The 19,953-nt window shown below is 42.7% G+C and overlaps 1 protein-coding gene, 1 long non-coding RNA gene and 1 other non-coding gene across 16 annotated transcripts; 2 read left to right on the forward strand and 1 right to left on the reverse strand.

Moving 5' to 3' along the window:
• Nucleotides 1-430: 430 nt before the first annotated feature.
• On the reverse strand, nt 431-4,480 carry TOMM7 (translocase of outer mitochondrial membrane 7). Its single transcript, XM_048951154.1, has 3 exons — nt 4,184-4,480; nt 1,845-1,893; nt 431-650 (listed from the first exon to the last, which is right to left on the reverse strand). Exons 1-3 carry the CDS (start codon nt 4,284-4,286, stop codon nt 635-637), a joined length of 168 nt encoding a protein of 55 aa, XP_048807111.1. The 5' UTR covers nt 4,287-4,480; the 3' UTR covers nt 431-634.
• On the forward strand, nt 4,376-18,156 carry LOC125696014 (uncharacterized). 14 transcript variants are annotated; one of them, XR_007378159.1, is made up of 7 exons: nt 4,376-4,490; nt 5,219-5,513; nt 7,429-7,506; nt 9,047-9,091; nt 11,050-11,694; nt 13,784-13,851; nt 15,120-18,156. It is a non-coding gene; the product is annotated as an uncharacterized LOC125696014 (long non-coding RNA). The 14 variants fall into 14 exon arrangements; XR_007378153.1 differs by having other exon boundaries at nt 11,050-13,502; nt 15,120-18,155; XR_007378154.1 differs by having other exon boundaries at nt 13,154-13,851; nt 15,120-18,155.
• LOC125696528 (small nucleolar RNA SNORD93) lies at nt 7,713-7,800 on the forward strand. The gene has a single exon (XR_007378375.1). It is a non-coding gene; the product is annotated as a small nucleolar RNA SNORD93 (small nucleolar RNA).
• Nucleotides 18,157-19,953: the final 1,797 nt, after the last annotated feature.

Raw genomic sequence — 19,953 nt, forward strand, 5'->3', positions numbered from 1 at the left:
AGATTTAGACTAGATTTCAGGGAGAAATTCTTTACTGTGAGGGTGGTGAGACACTGAAACAGGCTGCCCAGTCGGGCTGTGAATACCTCTTTCCTGGAGGCATTCAAGGTCAGGCCAGATGGGGCTGTGAACAACCTGGTCTACAGGGAGGTGTCCCTGCCTGTAGCAGGGGAGATAGAACTAGACGATCTTAAAGGTCCCTTCTAACCCAAAGCACTCTATGATTCTGGTTATTATGAAGAAAAACCTCTACCTGAAATTCATAATTGCTATGTAGATCCAAGAGGGTTGAACGTTGCCAAATTTACCAAAATCAATGGTCACTTATATTTATGATTATATATAGTTACATCCATATTTAAATGGTTAAATACATTTATGGTTAAAGGAACTGTCACTTTATGTAATAAAGACTTCAAAACAACACATATCCATTTCAAACTAGATTTAATTTTACTGTAATCCAAATAAGTTACATCCATATAAACTCCATTGTGTTGTATGTACAACCTATGTCATTAGCAAGTTGACAGAGTCAGCTGGTGAAAGCATTCGCCTCATCCTCTGGAACGTATGAATCTTCAAACACTTTCTCTGTCCATCGGCTGGTTCTAGAGCAGGACAGCCACATCTTTCATCCCCAAAGCAGACTGAAAGGGGAGGGGGGAGGAAATGAAAGTCAGATTTGCAGTACGTTCTTGTTTTTAAATAAGTTTCTCTAAAAAGCAAGTCAGAACAAACAGCCCTATAAAAATACAGCATAAATGCTACCAAAAAAACCCACGAAAACCAGCCAGAATACATTGCAACAAAGCTACCTACCCAGAAAAAGAACTTGTAAGCCTCAGACTGGACCTAAATGCATTTCTGTTACCTGTACGCATACCCTGGTATCAAATGCATACTTTATGCTCTGCAGACACACTCAATACAAGAAAAAAAATCTCAAGCTGCTAGTGAAACTGAACACAGGAACACTGCCAGCAAACAAACAACTTGAGCAAATGACACCATAAGACAAAAGATTTTACTGAAACTGTAACATGACCTTGACATTTTTCTCATTCTTTCTACTGTTAGAAGTAGCTCCTTTATATGGTGTGAGGCAAAAATAATTAACATATAATTTTGCAAACAATGCAGACCATCAATTATTTGTCTTAGCAGTACCTGGCTCTGTGCTGTTGTCAAATTTCAAGATCATTAAAAGAGCCACATTCCCTTCAAAATCTTAATTTTAAAAGTCTGACCCATGGATACGCTTCAACAGAACTCAAACCCCACAAGAATTTATGGCCACTAATGCCAGGACATTGCAGCAGTGACAAGTTGTCCCATAACAAAGAGGCAATATGAGCAAATGCATTTTGATCCACTGCAACGACAAATACTGAAGGATGTATCTCTGTATTTAATGCTGTTTTTAAGCAGCTTTACAACCATATTTACAAAGAGGGAAGGAGAATGGATTTTGGTTAAAACCCCTGTTAGAAGTATAAGTAATTACTTCTAGGTGTAAAAAGACACTTGCATAGAACACCTCTAAAACAGATTACAAGGGCAGCTGCCACTCAAAAAGGCACAGGAAGTCCTATATATTAAAAAAAAATGCACAGGATTCAGAACAAAACACCAAGGCTCTTACAAGAACTTGTGTTTCGCTGTTTTTTCTAGTTTTGATTTTAAAAGAAAAAATAACCTGACCAGCTATACTATCACCCAAGACCAATTAAAACAGTGGATAAAACACCTCTTGCTGTTTAGTGTGAACAACCAGAGGTAACACCTAAAACTGTGACCAAGAGAGCTCTGCTTTTGCATGTACATTTGGACACAACACGTACCTCCAGATTGTGGGCTCAGGCATTCCTGGATCTGCACCCCTCCTAAAACCTGAACAGAAATAAACATTAGATAAACACACACATGTATGCGTAGACTCCTACACAGCTAACACAGTATCAGATTATTCCAGTACATTAAACTGAGATGCAAAAGGAGGGGGGAACTGTGATTCACGAAGTTGTAGACTCACCTCAACAGAAAAGTAACATTAACCAGGGTTAGAAAGCAGGCAAAATAAATACAAGTGTACCATTTTTAATTTTCTTTTTTTTTTTTTTTTTTTTTTTTTTTTTTTTAAACTCTTACCTGCATCTCTATCTGATTTAAAATTCAGGAACAATTGAATTTGAAGCTGTGAGAGATGATGGTAATTATTTACCCTGAAGATCCCAGCACACACACATGCATGCACACATACATAACTACCAATGAGATTTTAAATGTTGCTGAGAATGCAACTGAATGAGACAGCACCAGCAGTCACACCTACACCCAGTATAAGCAACCACTGTGAGCCTTAGCAGGCAGCATTCTGTAATGATCTTACATTTCTATTTCAGTAACTGTTTATTTAATTCAGGGTGAAAGAATTCTAAATGTTCAATTGATTAAACTTAGAACGTTTTGTTCTAACTGCCTTGCAGGGCAAGTTAATTATAAAGAGTTCTAATGACTTAACTACTGATTCACTAAGGCAAACGAATGCTAGATAAGCAATTAAAGGTTCAGTTTATCAAACAGCTTTCTTGCTGGACTGTAAATTAAGTCTTGAAGCACAATTATACATGATGTATGCTGTTCAACATGCTTTCCCACAAATGCTTGATAGAAATGGATGCTATATGGAAAATATATTATTCCTCTCCCTTACAGATTATAAGTAATGACAGCCCACCTAAAACACAGGCCATGAAGGTTAATGGAAAAACTTCCATTAACGTTGTGGGCACTAGGTTACCTCTTTGAAGATAACCTTGTCAGATTTAGACTATTAAATATTCTGGTCCGCTGCTTTTTGTGGCCACACTTTCCAATAAAATTGCTTTGAAATACATGAAGTTGTGTTAGCAGTCATACTATGTGTGTGTGTGACACAGATTTGGGAAACGGTACTAGGGAATAAGGGCCAGAAATATTACATAAGCAATCCAGTTTCACAGAACTGTACTGGCCTAATTTACCTACTTCACACAGGAGCAGTCACTTCAAAGCAAGCATAAAAACACCTACCAACGAGCTGCAATTGCACAGAGCACACTCCTTTGAATGTGTCCTGAATATCCCACCCCAACCTAGGTCTTTCACTGAAACATTCCATTGGTTACAGTGCATTTCATACATATGGGCCAATACAAACTGGGATCAGCAGCACCAAGCACTGCAGAGCCGCTGTAACTGTAATAGAGGATTCAGTACTACAGACTTCCGAGTCTGTGCCACCTCCAGGGGTCAGGCAAGGATGGCACCTGTATTGGTGCCCCTTCATTAATCACAGCACGAAAATTGCTCAGGCGGCAATGCGGGCTGCTGGGGGAGCAGCACATTTATCTGTCGGAGGCATAAAACAAAGCTCCTACAACCCAGTTCCTTACAGTTACACAACAGAAGTACGCGGGCATCCAGGCAGAGGTACAACTGCCCACACAGCACACCAGCAGGTCGTAACACTCGCGTTACGTAAGTGCGCATGGTGCCACAGAGCAGCTCAGGCTGCCCAGAGAGGTTGTGGATGCCCTGTCCATCCCTGCAGGTGTTCAAGGCCAGGTTGGATGGGGTCCTGGGCAGCCTGGCCTAGCATTAAATGCGGAGGTTGGTGGCCCTGCCTGTGGTAGGCGGGTTGGAGATTCGTGATTCAGGAGGCTCGTTCCAACCCTGGCCATCCTGTGATCCCTCCCTAAAGGCGGAGCCCTCGCAAACCCCCGCCGGATCGAAGCAGGTCGCGAAACGCTGCGGGAATCCCCGCCCCCAAACCCATCAATTTTAAAATAATCAATAAACTAAGGATGGGAACGCAATATCCTAACGTTGCCTAACGCGGCAGAGTTCAAAGCGACCTTCTGTACCAGTTAAAGCCCGCCGGCCATCCATCAGCCCGCCGGCCCCCCACACCAACCACCCCCCCTTCCCCCCCGCTTCTCAGCGGCGCATGCGCGGACAGCACAGCGCGGGGGAGGTTCCCCCGCCCCCCCCCCGCGCCCTCACGCGTCCCCCCGCACCCCCTCCCTCCCCACGCCCGCTCGCCCCCGGCCGCCCCGACCTCGTTCCCCGCCCCGGGACCGGGGCCGGCCCGCAGCCTTGCAGTGCGGGCCGCTGCACGCCGGCGCCCGCCGTCACTGACCTAGGTAGAGCACGACCGGGATGAAGCCCCAGCGGATGGCGAACTGACCGCCCTTAAAGAGCTGCTGCAGCCGCTGCTTGGCCTCCTTGCTGAGCTTCGGCATGCCGGCGGCGGGGAGAGAGAGGAGCGGCCCGCCCGCGGACGTCACTCGGCTGCGGTGGGCGGCGCTCCGGGGGCCCTTCCGGGGGCGGTGAGCAGGGGTTCGTTCGGGGGCGGAGGCCGTGGGCCGCCGGCCGCCCTCGTTTGTCCGCGGGCCGTTCTTGCGCCCCGACCTGCCTCTGCGCGCCGCTCTCTGCCGAGGCTGCGGGTAAGTGAAGGGCAGAGATGGAGCGCCGAGAGCAGCGCTTCCGGGTGACGCCGAAAATGGCATTCGCGTTGCGCTGTCCCAGCGTGCGCCGTGTCTCACGTGGCCCGCTGCCTCTGGCTGCCGCGGCGGACGCGGCGCTGCGGCTGTTCGGTGCTGCCTGGGGAGCAGCACGGTCGGGAGCGGCGGGCTGTGCCAGGGCTGCTCCCAAAGCTGGGAGGGGATCCAGTTGTGTGTGGAAACAGGGGGGGATGGGGGGAGAATATCCTAGAGGATAAATCACAGCTTGTGGCACTGCAGACATCCACATAGTTCCTGATAGAATCATTAGCGCTGGAAAAGACCACCGAGATCCTCCAGTCCAACCGCCAACCCATCCCCACTGCCCGTGTCCTTCAGTGCTACATCCACGCGCTTCCTGAACACCTCCAGGGCTGCTGGCTCCCCCACCTCCCTGGGCAGCCCATTCCAGGGCATCACCATTCCTTATGAAAATATTTTTGCCTAATTTCCAACCTGATTCGTTTATAATCGCAGTTTACCAGCCAGATGCAGTTATAAAGTTCTGTATATGTTACATGTTGGTTTGCTTAAGGCAACAGATGGCTTGCAGTTCAGCAGCTCACTTGTCGCATTAACAAAAGGGCAGTGCTTTTCGATTAAAAAATAATTCAAATCCAGGATCATAATAAATATCACTTACATAGCTTTTTCTATATTTATTCTTCCAGTACACAGATGCATATGCTGCCTGTAAGAGATGATGAAGATACAAGTTCATACTTTGCTCCTTGCTTCTCAGATATGGACGGGTGACAATCTACAAGCCACATGAGTGATCCTCAGCTGCCTTGCCACTCTCTACTAGTAATCAAAGTGTGGGGGACACAGAAGTGTCTTGGTGATGGGATGACAAACCTGCTGTATGTCAGGGTATAGAATGCACAAACAGCCTTTGTTCATGAAATCCAGTGCACGTGTACTCACCTATGCATTGAACAGGAGAGGAAAAGTCAGTATCACATGGTAATATATCTAATGATGTCTAACAGGTAAAGCTGAGGCTTGGAGTCCATGAGTAGCTTCATTGTCAGCTGAACAGCTTATCCCTGTTGGGGTTAGGCAGCATTGTCATGGTTCAGTAGGTGAACATCAGTATGAAGGGGACTGTGAGTCTACATGTTCTCCAAAAAAGAGTATGCCTTCATATGTTCTCAGACACTAGGAACCAACAAAACATTCTCTAAATAATGCCAGCCATGGAACTTGTTGTGTCGATTGACTCTGTTAGTTATGCTTGATGAGGATTGCCAACAACCAATTCTTTCTGCAGCAGGTGGGCTGCTGGTGTAGGTAGAAAAATACTGGTAATTCATACTTCACTGCACTTCAAAAAGACAAATTTTCTCAATATAATGTTCCTGTCAGAGCTTTATCCAGTTGTTAAGCAAACAGATTTTGTTATTGTTAGCAGATTAATGAGGCGCTTTCAGTAACAAATCCAGAATTTATGGAACATATTAATGAAGATTTTTCTGTGGCAATCGTAGGCAGCTAATAACACAGACACCATAGAAGGCGGAACTGCTTCTGAAATGTTCTGTCAGTTGTTTTTACTAGCTAGTATTAAAGGTTATTTTGTACTTACCAAAGTGGTCACGCATTCCTGCTTTGTCACATCTAGCGCGGTAGTTCTGCATCAGCGTGTTGCTGTATTTCCATTCCTTAAATTCAGTACTTTATGCCTACTGTTACTTTTTTATTATTATTATCTTTTATTAAAGCTGGAAATTTGAAGTCAGTAATGACTGCTCATGTTCAACTCAGAAGTGGCATCTTCCCTCCCAAGAACAGCTTTTATAAAATACTCTAAAAGATCGTGAATCCTGTTGTACCATGCCATGTGTCAGCTCCTTTGTGACTGCCATACCCATTGCATAGCACTAACAAATTCAGATCTTTCCACTTCTTGCCTCTAAGGAGATGTTTTCTTCAATTTTAGGTAATTGTAGTGCAAGTAGGATTCATAAGGTTGAGTGTACTAAATAATTGATCCAAATGATTTAACAGCTCTGTCTTCTTCAGGTATAAACCTGTTTAACTGTCTCTAGTTACATCGGTATGGATGTTCTTGAGAAAGGGTATTCCTAAAAATGTGCCATCTGTGCTCCTTCTTCCATCCTTTCCTTCACATATCAAGTCAAGGAATTATTTTCAGAGAACGGGAACTTTCCTTGATAGCTCTCATTTCTTGCATCTGCAGTGTGTTATGACTGGACATCACATTTTACTTTATTATGATAATTAAGCTGTCTATTGTGCCCTTGTAAGGAAGGTCCTTTTCTTCCATTCCATTTTAATATTCATTTAATACATCCCAGCTACTCTGCAGTACCATTGGTCTAGGAAATGCAGATTTTCAGTTTGCAGAGACCACGTTTTGCAGAGATAAATAGAAATGGAAAGCACTACTGCAGCCAAAAAGAACTAAGGCTATGCGATTGTGCTGCTTGGGAAATGCCAGAATTCTGTGACATCTCATTTTCTCTTGATAGTTGTAAAAGCAATAATACTTGGGCTTAAATATGTTTGGGTTTCTTAATTTAGCATATTTTCAAAACATATTTGAAATGCAGAGCAGAGATGCATATAAATTTTTTTTCTGTCTGGATTACTGTCTCTTTCATATGATTTTCTGTGTGATCCACCATTGGCTGTACTCTGGCCACTGTATGGTATTGGATAGCTGCCTTGCACACAGATCTCAACAAATGAAGGGGCTGACAATAATCAACCTCATGAAGTTTAACAAGAGCAAGTGCTTCATTCTGTACCTGGGCTGGGGCAATCCTGGCTGTACATGCAGACTTGGGAACAAGAGGATTGAGGTTTAATATGGAATTGAGAGCAAACACAATAATGATATTATTTTCCATTTCAGCTCCTGAAGCCAGTGAAGGAGAAACAGCAGTCTGAGATGAAACAACATTCAACAAAACCTCATCAAATGCTTTCAGAGGTCTCTGAAAAAAAAGTATTGTTGTGCTTAAAAATAGAATATTATCTGCTACTCAACTTTATTTTCATTCAGAACCTGACTGTCCCATTCTCCTCATTTTCATTTAAGAATGAAAATGTTGCATTAAAGATACTGCTACCTTTCTGTAAGTGGTTACTCTAAAAACATCACAGTCCTTATATGCACATTGCTGTGATTGCAGTATTTGGCCAGGGATGAAAACAATCATCTGATTACTTGCATACTTACAGTGATATGCAGAAGTCTGATGGATTAAAGGATTTTCTGAGGCCAAAACTAATATCTGTATTCTCTCATTCTTTGTTTTTAAATTAACTTTTGGGTTTTTGTTTTGTTTTAAAGCATCTGAGGAGAGCAACTGTCAATGGCTTTAGAAAGATTTTCCTCAAAAAACATTTGAATGCATACTTTCTAATTGTCAACCAATCTCATCTAGAGATAAAATCTGAAAAGATTTTATAGGATTTAAAAGGTCTGCCTGTTTTAGGCAGATTCTTACTATGATGGGAACAAATGAGGAAAAGAATGATGATATTTCTACAACAGTCTTTGCTCTTACTGTCTTTGTTTATACCAATTCCAACCTTAGTACATTGAATTAAGGTTAGGCAACCTTAAAACAGAGAATGTAAGGTCTTTATCATAGTTTACACAAAAATGGATATGAAAATGAGAACATGGATGTGGAGCATTTGAAAAATAAGAATTGTAATTAAAATTCATATACAACCTTTTTTTAGAGTATCCGCTCTCAGCATTGACATACTGACAGCCTGAGACACTTACCTGCAGTGTTCCTTTGGACTCTCTCCAGTAATGCATAGAGCACTGTCACCATGTGGGAAAATACTCATCGGTGTTTCAGTGTGGCATTGCTGTTGCTTTTCACTTGGGATTACTAAAAAGCTCCTATAGTTGATCTACAAGGGCAAAATTGAGACGTTCTGGATACTGGGGTTATTTTTTCAAGGAGGGTGATTTGTAGCAGCAGTGCATATGGCACTAATCAATGAGAGTTGAGAAGACTTTGGCCTAGCATCCTGCCCAAAGAAGAAGAAAAGAGGTTACAAGAGATTTGCTATGTTCCTTATCATTGCTTCATATGAAACAATATACATACTCCTGAAGTTTTTATTTTGAATCATTTCTGCAATAATTTTATCAGGTGCATAGGATATTCAGGCAACTTTTGAAAATTCCTTATGTTCTGCGTTATAAAGTCTGTTGTCCATACTTGGCACAGGCTACAAATTTGACCCTCATTTTCAAGCATTTAAAGGCCCAAAATAAAATTATCGTTCTGTAACACTTTTTTTTTTCTTACATTTATTCAAGTTTGCATTAACTATATATCCAGCAAAATTGCATTTTACTCCTTCATTTTAGGAGTAGCAGTCTTTAAGTAGCAGTCACAGGAGATTAAATGCAGTTCAGCATAATGAAGCATGAAGATGACAAGAAAAATGAACCAGAGGTGCCTTATCTCCCAGTTCATAGCAGTACAAATTTTATATTCCAGACACGAATTCCACCTTGGGATTGAAATCGTACTGTGTGAGTCTGTGTAAGTATTATTTTCCAATTACCTTCCTGCTTTAAATGTAGAAAAGAAAACGAGTCCTCCTGAATTAAGAGATGTGTTAATTGCATGTGGGATTTGTGATGGAAAGTTCTCTCTAAAATAAACAGTAATAGAAGTTGTTCTTTCACCTATCAGGAGGAAAACCTGCTTCTAGTGAGAGAATGCTAGACTGGACTGACATTGGTCTCTTTTATGACATTATTACTGGACTGACATATATAGCACAGTATATTAGAACTGTTAATTGTATCATAGCATAATATTTTTCTGTAGTTTTTCTGTTAAATCCCTTAAAAACCACGTGCAGAAAAGTACTTCTTATGTGTATGTTAGTTTTGGCAACTGTCTGGTCTGAATGAAATGCTGGTGGGCTTTTAAAAGCCTGAAGAACAGGAATCAGGCAGTGAGCCTACATGAGCCTTAAAAAAAAAAAAAAAAAAAAAGATATTTACAAAGTATTTATCTATTATAAAAAATGAAAAAATAGAAGTTGTCTAAAGGTTTCAATTAATAAACTGTCAGCCTCTATGAATTTAGTTCCCCTTCTTCGTTACATAAATATTAATTCAAATATTATTAGCAGTGTTTCCTTAATACCAGTGGAGGGCAGACTTGAACTGGAAACTCTTTTTCTGCTTTGATTTCCTGAAATTAAAATACAAGGTAGTTCCTCAGGCTCAGAGCTGATGGCAGTCTCATCACTTCTCCACGATTCTAATTACTCTTGCACTGGGTAAAAGCTTCCTTACAATTGCTGTTTGACAAAATGAGTGTTTTGCTATGTCACAGAAAAGAAATGGTGAATGTTTAGATAAAAACAATCATGTGAAAGTGGATGAGTCAGTTTATTAGCAGCTGCGTGATATTCCCCAGGGAGGATCCACACTGCTAAGCAATTAATCATGTATATCTTAAAATGGCTTTTAAAAGTAAGTGAATATCATTATCCCCACTTTGCAGGTGAAGGAACTAAGGCGTAGGGAGGTAGCCTTGGAAGATGTCTGTCTAGGTGACCTGCAGATGCAAGAACAAAATCCAGATTTCTGTGATTTAGTCCAGTGCTCAAGCACATTTTTCTGCATAAATGACAGTAGGACAAGCTGTTGCAAACACAGTGGAAATGATGCAGTCGAAATTGCTGAGGAGCTCACACTGGTGAAATAGACAGGTAACCTGAGAGACAGAGCATAGGTGCTGAGAAGAACTTTGTCCTCAGGAAGTTAGGTGGAGGTCAGATCAGGTGGCCAAAGGTCTGCATTAAAAATAGCGTATTTTTACTAAAACAACTACTCTGTGTTTTTGTATATATTTGTCATTAAGTTAGATTGTACTCTCTCCAAGGAAGGAGCCTTTCTATGTAGGCCTTCAAAGCCATTCCAATCTCAGTAGTAGGAAATGTGTGCTTAAAATGTAGGTGAAGGATGAAGATGCTAAAAAATTGTTCCTCCTCTCCCATCATCTTAAATTGTGAGCAAAATGTGAGGCTTCCTATGAGTCACCAAGTCCACTGTATCTGCTGTACCCACGGTCAGTAGCATTTGTGAGGTTTATGTGACTCACCATTGAATGCTATCCTTCATTAAGGAGCTACGTTTAATAGCTAAATACAATCACTAATTTTATTTGATTAAATACATGTATTCCACTTTGTCTGTGTGCTCTTATGAAGTCATTATCCGTTATAATAGCTTTTTAGAGCATAAAATGGCTCTGCTTTTTTTTTTTTTTTTTTTTTCCTCCTTAATCAGTCTCAGCACATAGATTGTTCTTTCCCTTTCTAGAAAGGGCTGGAGGCACACCATTACAAAGCCTCCCATTTCTAAGACTTGTGTAAGATATACCGCAGAACATTTGGTGTTGCATATTAAAAGCTCTGTAGATGTAGAGTGAACAAGCTCTTTATACACTGTATTTTTCCCCTTTTTTCCTCTTACTGCCAGTTTGCAGTGGCAACGTGCTGATGGTGTGAATTAGTCATTAGTTTATGACTCCGAGGAAAAGGACTGGTGAAAATTGTAACTTAGAACGTAAGTAAGTGGACACTCACCATTCAGAATGAAATACTGCATAACCTGTGAGTGTGTTACTATAATTTCTGGTCTATTTCCAAACAAATGATGTTAAAACAGGAGTCGGAAATATCTGGTAGGGATTTGAAGTACAATGTGGTAGTAACCCCAAAACCTATTACTTTACATTCAAGGTTTCTCCATTAGACCTCTTTAATTCATCCCTAATTATAAATTGCTGTCTGTAAGTTTCCAAAAAATTGTTTAATACTCCCAGGCCTAATGCTATAATTTGGGGCAGAATACAATACCATAATGCCATATTTTCAGTGCAGAATTACACCTTATCTCCAATAAACCACCAATGTCTTCCAGTATTTTTTAGATTTAATGTATTTCAGTATGCAGAATCTTTAGCTTGTGTGGTTAATCTTTTTTCTTAGTCTTTAAGCAGAACTGAGTCTCTTCATTCTCAGTGCAGAAGTGCAGTACAACAGAAGAACAAATCCATTCTGCAGGTGGAAAGAAAAGCTGTGGGTTCATGGTGAGGACAGCACCCATCTGCCCCAGATAAATGTAAGTCCATCTTCCCAGCTTGTAGGTGCCTTTGTTTACCTTTTGCTCCATAACAAAACCAGAAGCTGCTTGATAAAATTCCCTTTGGATTACAACCATAAATAAACCCGTTCTGCATTCTTAAATACAGAATGCAGTTTTTGTGGCAGATAGCTTGTAAGCTGTAAACATAAAAATCACATACAAATAAATAAGCGTTGAGAAAGCAGTTATATGACATGAAGTGTGTATGAAGAAAATGCTCTGAATATGGGAAAAAATGAAAGGATAGCTCCACAGCAGTAGTAGCTGTACCTGTTCAATGCACTGAGTTAAGGGAGACTTCTACCTTGCTGTTGTTGTCTCTGTAACTATTTACATCTTAAAATCTTAAAACCACTGACAGTTAAGGGAAAACAAACTTGTGCATTTGGGCATGGCAGGTCTTTTCTGCTGCGAGCTTCACACAAGCTTCTGCCTCCACACTGATCTTTTCTTACACTGCTCTTAGGTAATGTGTCTTCTCTCTTGTTTGTAATCATTTCTCCCTTTTATTTGTAATACACAAAATATTTAAGAAGCTCATGATTTAAGAGTAATTAAGATAGTGCTACCTCAAGAACATCAAATGTTACTCTTATGTACGCTCATATTTGTTCTGCTGAGCAGGCCCATCTCAGTGACAGAGGGAACTGCAAATAATACAGACTGACATCAAACTAGCTATTGCTGTAAGTGGGCAGAACAAAAGTTATTTCTGCATTTCTTGACACAGAAACACATGGGTGGCTATATACTGTGTGAAAAAAACCACTACATTGTTGTGTGCTTATGATAAAAAAAACAGGAATCCTTTGCCAATAAAATACTGCTATTTTTGGATAAACAAAACCAAAATCAAATAAGAGCAAACAAGTGTATATATGCCGTGCATAACACACAGTCCCATATCATCAACATCAGTGATTTTAGCAGTGTACTTCCTGAAATGGGAGTTTTCACTAGAATGAAAATTGCTTCCACGTCACTTGGAAGTAAAGCTCACTGCTGTCAGGTTGCCAGAACCCTTAAATGAGTGCTCAAGCATCATTACCTCTTTCAGTGATTTCATATATTTATACTTACTGTCACAAGTAGGAGAGGATCAGCAAGGATTTGTTCCTTGTTCAGAAGATCATGGAGTCTGCTACCTGCCAGCAGGCCCTGCTTCCAGCAGCTGAAGCTCTTATCACAAATCTTGTTCCTGACATACTTCAGCATCCAGTACTTCTTTTACACCTTCCGGGGTCCTATATTTAGGTATTTCTTCTTCTCCCCAGTTGCTCCAAGCCAGAAACATATCCCTTTACATAGAAGATTCTTAAATTTGTTCACACTGCTTTTTTGGCATTTGTTTCCTTGGTAAGTTCCACTTCTGTAGACTGTTCGGTACTAAGCGTATTATGAAAGTCTAGGTGGTATTCTACATTATAAATCACAGATACACACAAGATTGGCAGGATTCTTGAACACTGGCCTGCAGCATCCCAGATCCATAGTGCCGGAGAGAGGTGCGGACAGATCTTTGGTCTTGAAGGCCAGAATTCGGTCATATTCACAGACACATTTGGAAGCTTGCAAAAGGTGGCCAAGAGAAGGAACAGGGGATGTCACTGATGAGCTGTGCAGAAATGTCACCTCCTGGAGAACCATCTAGTTAGATGGACTACATCTGAGTTCTGCTAATGCTCTTCATTAAGCAAACACGTTCAGCACTGCTGCAGTCACGACTGGAATACACAGCACACCAGCATATGTTGAAATCCAGGACGCTCAGTTCAACAGAAAGAGTGAGTAATATAAATGGCATTAACTGAAATAAATTTCAGGATGTTTTTTGATGGAAAGCATGCTCATATCTCAAAATCAAGCCTTTCAGTAGACAAATAAATGGCTTCAACATTTTTCAGGGAAATCTCAGTAGCATTCCTTGGGCTCGTAGGTCAAGCTTACTACAGTCGAGCAGGCTTAAATGCAATATTACAATGTTTTTTGCTTCTTACATATTTTGAATGGAACATAACAATGAACACACACATTCTTGTGTTTCTGATGCATTCTTTTCTTGCAGAAGCCCCAGTTGGTAGTAAAGCAGTTCACAGCACAGACATTTCTGTAGAGGAGAAGCTTGTGCAGCAGGTGAGCCCTGTACTGACAGCAAGCAGTTCTTACACTGCAACATCGTGATTAGCTGTGTTAAGCAACATATAAATCATGAAGACAAAGTGCTGCTGAGCAGTGAGGCAGCTTTCCCTGTCCAGGTTGTAAGAAGCAGCCACAATTACCAAATCAGTGCCTTGGCACTGAAACTGCACAGCACAGTGGAGCAGGTTAGTGGGCTTGGGTCCCTTCCTCTCAAGGAAAGTTTGTGCTGCAGTTTGGCCTCACCCACCTTCGGGCAGCTGAGTTTCTGTTGACTCGAAAGGAAAGCAAAAAGTTTGAGAAATGCTGCTAAAAGGCCTCACATTGTCTGACATCCTGAGACAAGAAAAAAATGAACTTTGACTGCAAGCCGTAAAGACTCTGACCTGTGTGTAAACTTTCAGTACTGCTGCGTCCTGCTTTTGGTTTTGCCCTGCTCACTTGGGTTATTCCGTGCATTGCACAAAGAGTTTCAAAGACAGCTCCTGTAAGCCAGTTACCTGTAATTGCTCCTGGGAATAGTTACACTGCCAGCACAGAAATAAAAATACTGGGCCCAAAAGTCAGCCTCGTCTTGTCTGTCACTGCAGTTTCCATGTGCAGGAACAGCTACATGGGAGCTGCTGCCACCAACCAGGAGTAGCTCTCGGGAGAAGCATGTATCCATGTGGCTCTGTGACAGTGTTGCAAAAATACCACATTTGATCTCTGGGTAAAATGGAAAAAAGCAGAAGGGTGCTTTTTTTTTTTACACCACAAATAGAGACAAGTGCAGGCAGTGCGGTGTATGAACACTTAGATTTTAAGCCAGCACTTCTGGGCACGCTGTTCAGAAGTGCAAATGCTTTCAAAAAGTGCCTTTCAGCTCAGCCTGGTAGAGCAGAGGACCCTAAGCAACTGCCAGTGGGCTCACATCTCACCTCTTGGCTTCACACGTACCCAAGTCCACCTTCATTCCAGGTGTGTGGAAATGCCTGCACCTCTCCTTAGTGACAGAGTAAAACAAAACTGTATCTGAAGGATATTGCACTGATTTCAGAGGAAAAAAAAAGCATTTAATTATGGGGTAGCACATACAGTGAGATTGCTATCTACCAAAATCAGATTATTTCTGTGCTGACCTTCTGGAGCAAACTTTTCTGACTGAAGTTATTGTGAGGAGAATGTGGTAGCAAAATGGGCAAACCATTAATTATCCTACTATTTTCCACCTATGCTTTTGAGTCCTCTGCATCAGGTGGAAATGATTTCTTCTTGTCCCCCAGGTACAGAAGATAAAAGTGTCAGTGATGCATTTTCACTTCTGGCTCAACGCATCGGGACATTTCCCCACCTTCTAACAGCTAAATGTTATCAGGTCTCCTCTCGCCTTTTCAACAGAATGCTTCAACACTACTCATCAGTTTTTGTTCAAGACAGCAGGGAATGAAGCTCATCAAACACATTGCCTACAGCATGCAGTCTGACACACTGGACTAATAATAGCTTTCCTGTCATCACAAAATATCACATTTATGTGTGGCATCCAGAATGGAGCCAACCAAAGCGAGCTGCATGGCCACACGTCTGTCTACACACACTTATTCACACTGGTGGGCACCAGGAAAGGACAGGCAGCAGAGCAGCCATCCACATACTGTAGACACGATGTGTTTTTCAGACAAGTTTCCTTCTCTTAAGCTCTGTAATTGCTGTCATTAACACTGAGCAGTATGACAGCAAAAGAAGAATCCCACAAATGTAATGGATCAACTTAAAAAAAGTTAAAATTTGTCAATTTTAAGTAGCTAACCATCATTTCCCTTTTGTCATATATTAGGAGGGCCACCAAGATGATCAGAGGGATGGAGCTCCTCTCCTGTGAAGAGTGCTTAAGGGAACAGGCCTTTGTTTAGCTTGGAGAAGAGAAGGCTCTGGGCAGACCTCACTGTAATCCTCCAATATTTGAAGGGAGCTTATAAACAAGAGAGGGAATGACTTTTTACAATGATAGATAATGATAGGACAAGGGGGAATGGTTTTAATTGGTTTTTTTTTTTTGGTCTAGCGGTTGGCAATCCTGTCCATGGCAGGGGGGTTGAAACTAGGATGATCATTACGATCCTTTTCAACCCACGCCATTCTATGATTCTGTGATAAACTGAGACGGGGAGATTTAGGTTAGATATTAGGAGAAAGTTTTTCACTCAGAGAGTGGTGACACACTGGAACAGGTTGCCCAAGGAGGCTGTGGATGCCCCATCCGTGGAGGCGTTTAAGACCAGGCTGGATGTGGCTCTGGGCAGCCTGGTCTGGTGGTTGACGATGCTGCACATAGCAGGGGGGCTAAGCTAGATGAGCATTGTGGTCCTTTTCAACCCAGGCCATTCTATGATTTTATATAATTCCATGCAGTTATTGGGGTTTTTTGTTGTTGTTCTTTTTGAGATAATTCAGTCATGTACTATATAACATCTCACCTAAATCTCCCCACTTTAGCTTAAAGTCATTAATAAACTAAGTGTCCAGCCCTGCTGTCCTGCTTCACAGTGCAGGCCCAGTAAGAAAAGCTGCAATTAATAAGTAAATGAAAGCTGCCTGCAAGCACGTCCTCACTGCACAGCAGATAGCATGGAGGCTTCTGTTACAGCTGAAAGGTCATAGAAATCTAATCCATTGTGATAATTAAAAGCTGACAGGAGATGAGCCCCTGACCTTGTGATTCATGGAGTTTTTCCTCAGTGGCACAAGGGTCGGCTGCAACCCGGCCACCCTCTGAAGCCCTGAGGTCCCCCTGAGGCACACATTGCAAAATGGGGCACACTTGGACATGCAGTGCCCAACCTCTCCGTACCCCTGAGTACAGCAGGTGCAGCACTGAGCGATGTACTGAGCGCCACGCTTCAGCCTTTGGACGTGCATCGCTGGACTGAGCGACCACTGGGTGGCAATGACAATCTCCTGGAAAACATTTTCCTGCATTTGCTGATCTCGGCTTCCTTTCCTGCTCCTCCCCTTCTGTTCTTTTTTTTTCCTAGGGATATTTTGTTCAACAACTTCCAGAAGAGATAAGGATCTACACTTATTGATAGAATTTGTCTTCCATCAAGAAAACCATCAATGCTCAAACACACACAGAGCAGAACAGAGCCAGGGCACTGCCTGCAGCCACCCCACGCTGATTCCCTGTTGGTTCCCACAGCACTCCCCAGTGCCCAGGATGCCCCCAGCAAACAGACAGCACAAAGCACAACGGAAAGGGGCTGCCCGTACTGCAGTCGGCCGGGGCTCACGGTAGCAGAGTTCTCCTCTTTGTGTCTCGTTTTGCTCAGCTTCTTCATTCATTCAGAGCTGCCTGCAGAGACAGATATGGAGGAAACGAACCAGACAGAGTCGCTCTCACAGCTCCTGTTTTGTTCTCCAGTCACCTATTTCCCCACAGCTCAGCACATAGTGTGCTTTATGCAACGTCTTCTTTCTTTCAGGCATGAAACAAAACTGTCTCTCAGTGCTGAGCAGTACCATGCCAGCTTTTCATAGAGGAGGAGGGAGTAATTACAGGGATTACGAGTGTGGCGCTGAATGTCAACATATATTAAAGCTGTTTAATATCTTGAAATAGAATATCCTTCCACCTGAGGCACTGTCTTTCTGCCTAGAATTAAATTGTGGCATCAACTGCCTTGGATCTACCTAGTAACTCATTTTGTTGGCATACTTAAGAAGTTATTCATCTCAGCATTACCAGAGCGCATCAAAACTATTTTGTGCTCGCAGGCAGCACGGCAGCTTCACCCAATGCTCCTTTGAAGGCATAAAAAACACTCTGTCACTCACTGAGAGCACGCTGCTGCCTGCATCCCCTATGCCAACCTCTGGAAAAAAGACAGGTGATAGCAGTGGATGCTACACAACGCCATCACCCAGTCCTTTCTTCAAGCTATTTATCTCTACACACCTTTGCTTTGGGGTGATGATGCCAACAAGCAGTGGAGTAATCACTGAGAGACCAAAGCGCAGAGGTTCAGGAGCACTGCTAGGGCTCAATGGTGGGTCCCATCCTGGACCTCTGAACTCACCCGTTCCAGCCCATGTTGCTGCCTGCAGCCTCCTGCCTTTCCTCCTTGCAGAGCTCTGCCCACCCCAAGGCACAGGAAGAAGCCAGGTTCATATTAGGGTCAGTGACAACGCTTCTGTAGTGAGGTTTCCTGAACTAGCATCACAAAAACAAGAGCTCACACAACTGAAGGCATTTCAAGTTACAAAGGCAGCCTGCAAGGCAGGTGAGAAGCTCCTTTGCAGACTGAACAGCAAATGAAAAAAAAACCTTTCATTTGTCAGAGGATTGAGCTAGAGCTGAATAGCTGTCACTCAGTTACAGAGATACACTCACATCCTTGATGCTATTCTACATTTAAACCTCAAAGCAGCTGAAGGTATTAGATGTTTTTAAGAGGGATTCTGACTAAAGAATGGCAGAAATAAGAATGCAGTAAAGAGGTCTGTGCTCCAGTTCTACCCTCCATCCCTGCTTTAGGTGTTCAGGAGTGCTGCTATTTCACACTTAAAAAATCCAAACCGATTCAGTTGAACTGTGGGCCCCCAGTACCACCTCTGTTATTTCTAGTGAATCGCTGCCTCAAGGCCTGCTGCACCAGTGAGTCAGGTCTATTCTTCCTGGACTTCTACCTGTTAGTAAGGCCCGTAGTGAAAATAGGGCAACTGCTGGCATTATTCATGGCTATGCTAAAATGATTGATCCAAACACTTGTTTGAGTGTATTTTGGCCCTGTGCAGCGAGGTCCTGTCCAACAGGAACATCCTCACACTACAGAAATCCACCATCACGCTTCAGCCTGAGAAGCTGCAGCCAGGAGCATTGGCCTTAGTCAGCACTACAGCACTAACAACCGCTGGGCTTGTCTGCGTGACTCAGCCCCGCTTCCACCAGACCTGCTGCACCATTACGTTCAGCAATGTCCCAGGAAATTCAGGGTAACAGCCAATTAAACTTGCCCTCATTTCAGAGTCAATGAAGCAACACCTGCAGCAGAGAGGCTCGTGCCGCAGTGGTTGCCCCAGTCACAGGGGCACGCTCCTGTCAGCCAGAACTGGCAGCTGTTGTTACCCGGCAGCCGCTGGGTGAGAGAACACAAGTGTGCTGAAGTTCCCTTTAATACAGAGCCAAATTAACACTGAATACAAAAAGCATCCAAATTAAATGCAGGCGGCCAGCTGTAAAGTCTATACAAACAAATGCCATTCCAAATTCTCAATGCTTGCGCTACCTGCAGGTTCCCCTCCCACTCCACAGTGCCCTACAAAGAGGCTCTCTGTTCTATTTCCCCCCCAGCTAAGAGCTGTGCTTTGGAGTTACCACTATTTTCTTTTGTACTTCCTGCCACATTTTGGGAAAAGAAGATTCAAATTCTCTTCCACTAATCAGTAACTATTCCTACTTGAAACCACATTAAGAGCCCATCCTAAGCATTCCCTTTCACTCACTGTCACTGAGATAGCAAATATTACACTCTCCTGGGACAGTCACAGACCCAAGTTCAACCCCTACACCTCAGAAACCAAAGTTCCTGGCTAGGAATCCCTGGCTAAACCCTTGCCATACCAAGCGAACTGTTAAGAATCTGAGATTTCCTTTCTCATCTACTCATACAAAGGTAATTTGTGTTTTGACCATTTGAATCAACAGGTTAAAGATTTGGGATTTTAAAAAAAAAAAAAAAAAAAAATGAACATTGTTCCCAAAACATAAGATTCTCACAGCTGCTATTTAGACAAGCTCTTCCATTCATGCAGGTTCCTCTACAGCATTGCACCGGAGACCACATTTGTAAGGGTAGGTTAAGGAACTTTGTACAAAATGCAACCCCTCACCTGCAAACACACCTTGTCTGTTGGGAGACAGGGAGGCCATCCTGAAGGGCAGTGGGACCCAGCAGAGCCAGGGGCTCCTCCAGGCTCACAAACTGGCCCATCCCAACACACTGGAAGTCAAGCAGAGCCAGCAGGCCTGTATGCACAGACATGGGGCTCTCAGTTCTACTTACCTAAGAAAAGGAAGCACACAAGAGGTGGAAGCAGGAGACCAAGGAGGATTACAGA

This window comes from Lagopus muta, chromosome 7 (genome assembly GCF_023343835.1).
Source record: "Lagopus muta isolate bLagMut1 chromosome 7, bLagMut1 primary, whole genome shotgun sequence".
Classification (NCBI taxonomy): domain Eukaryota; kingdom Metazoa; phylum Chordata; class Aves; order Galliformes; family Phasianidae; genus Lagopus; species Lagopus muta.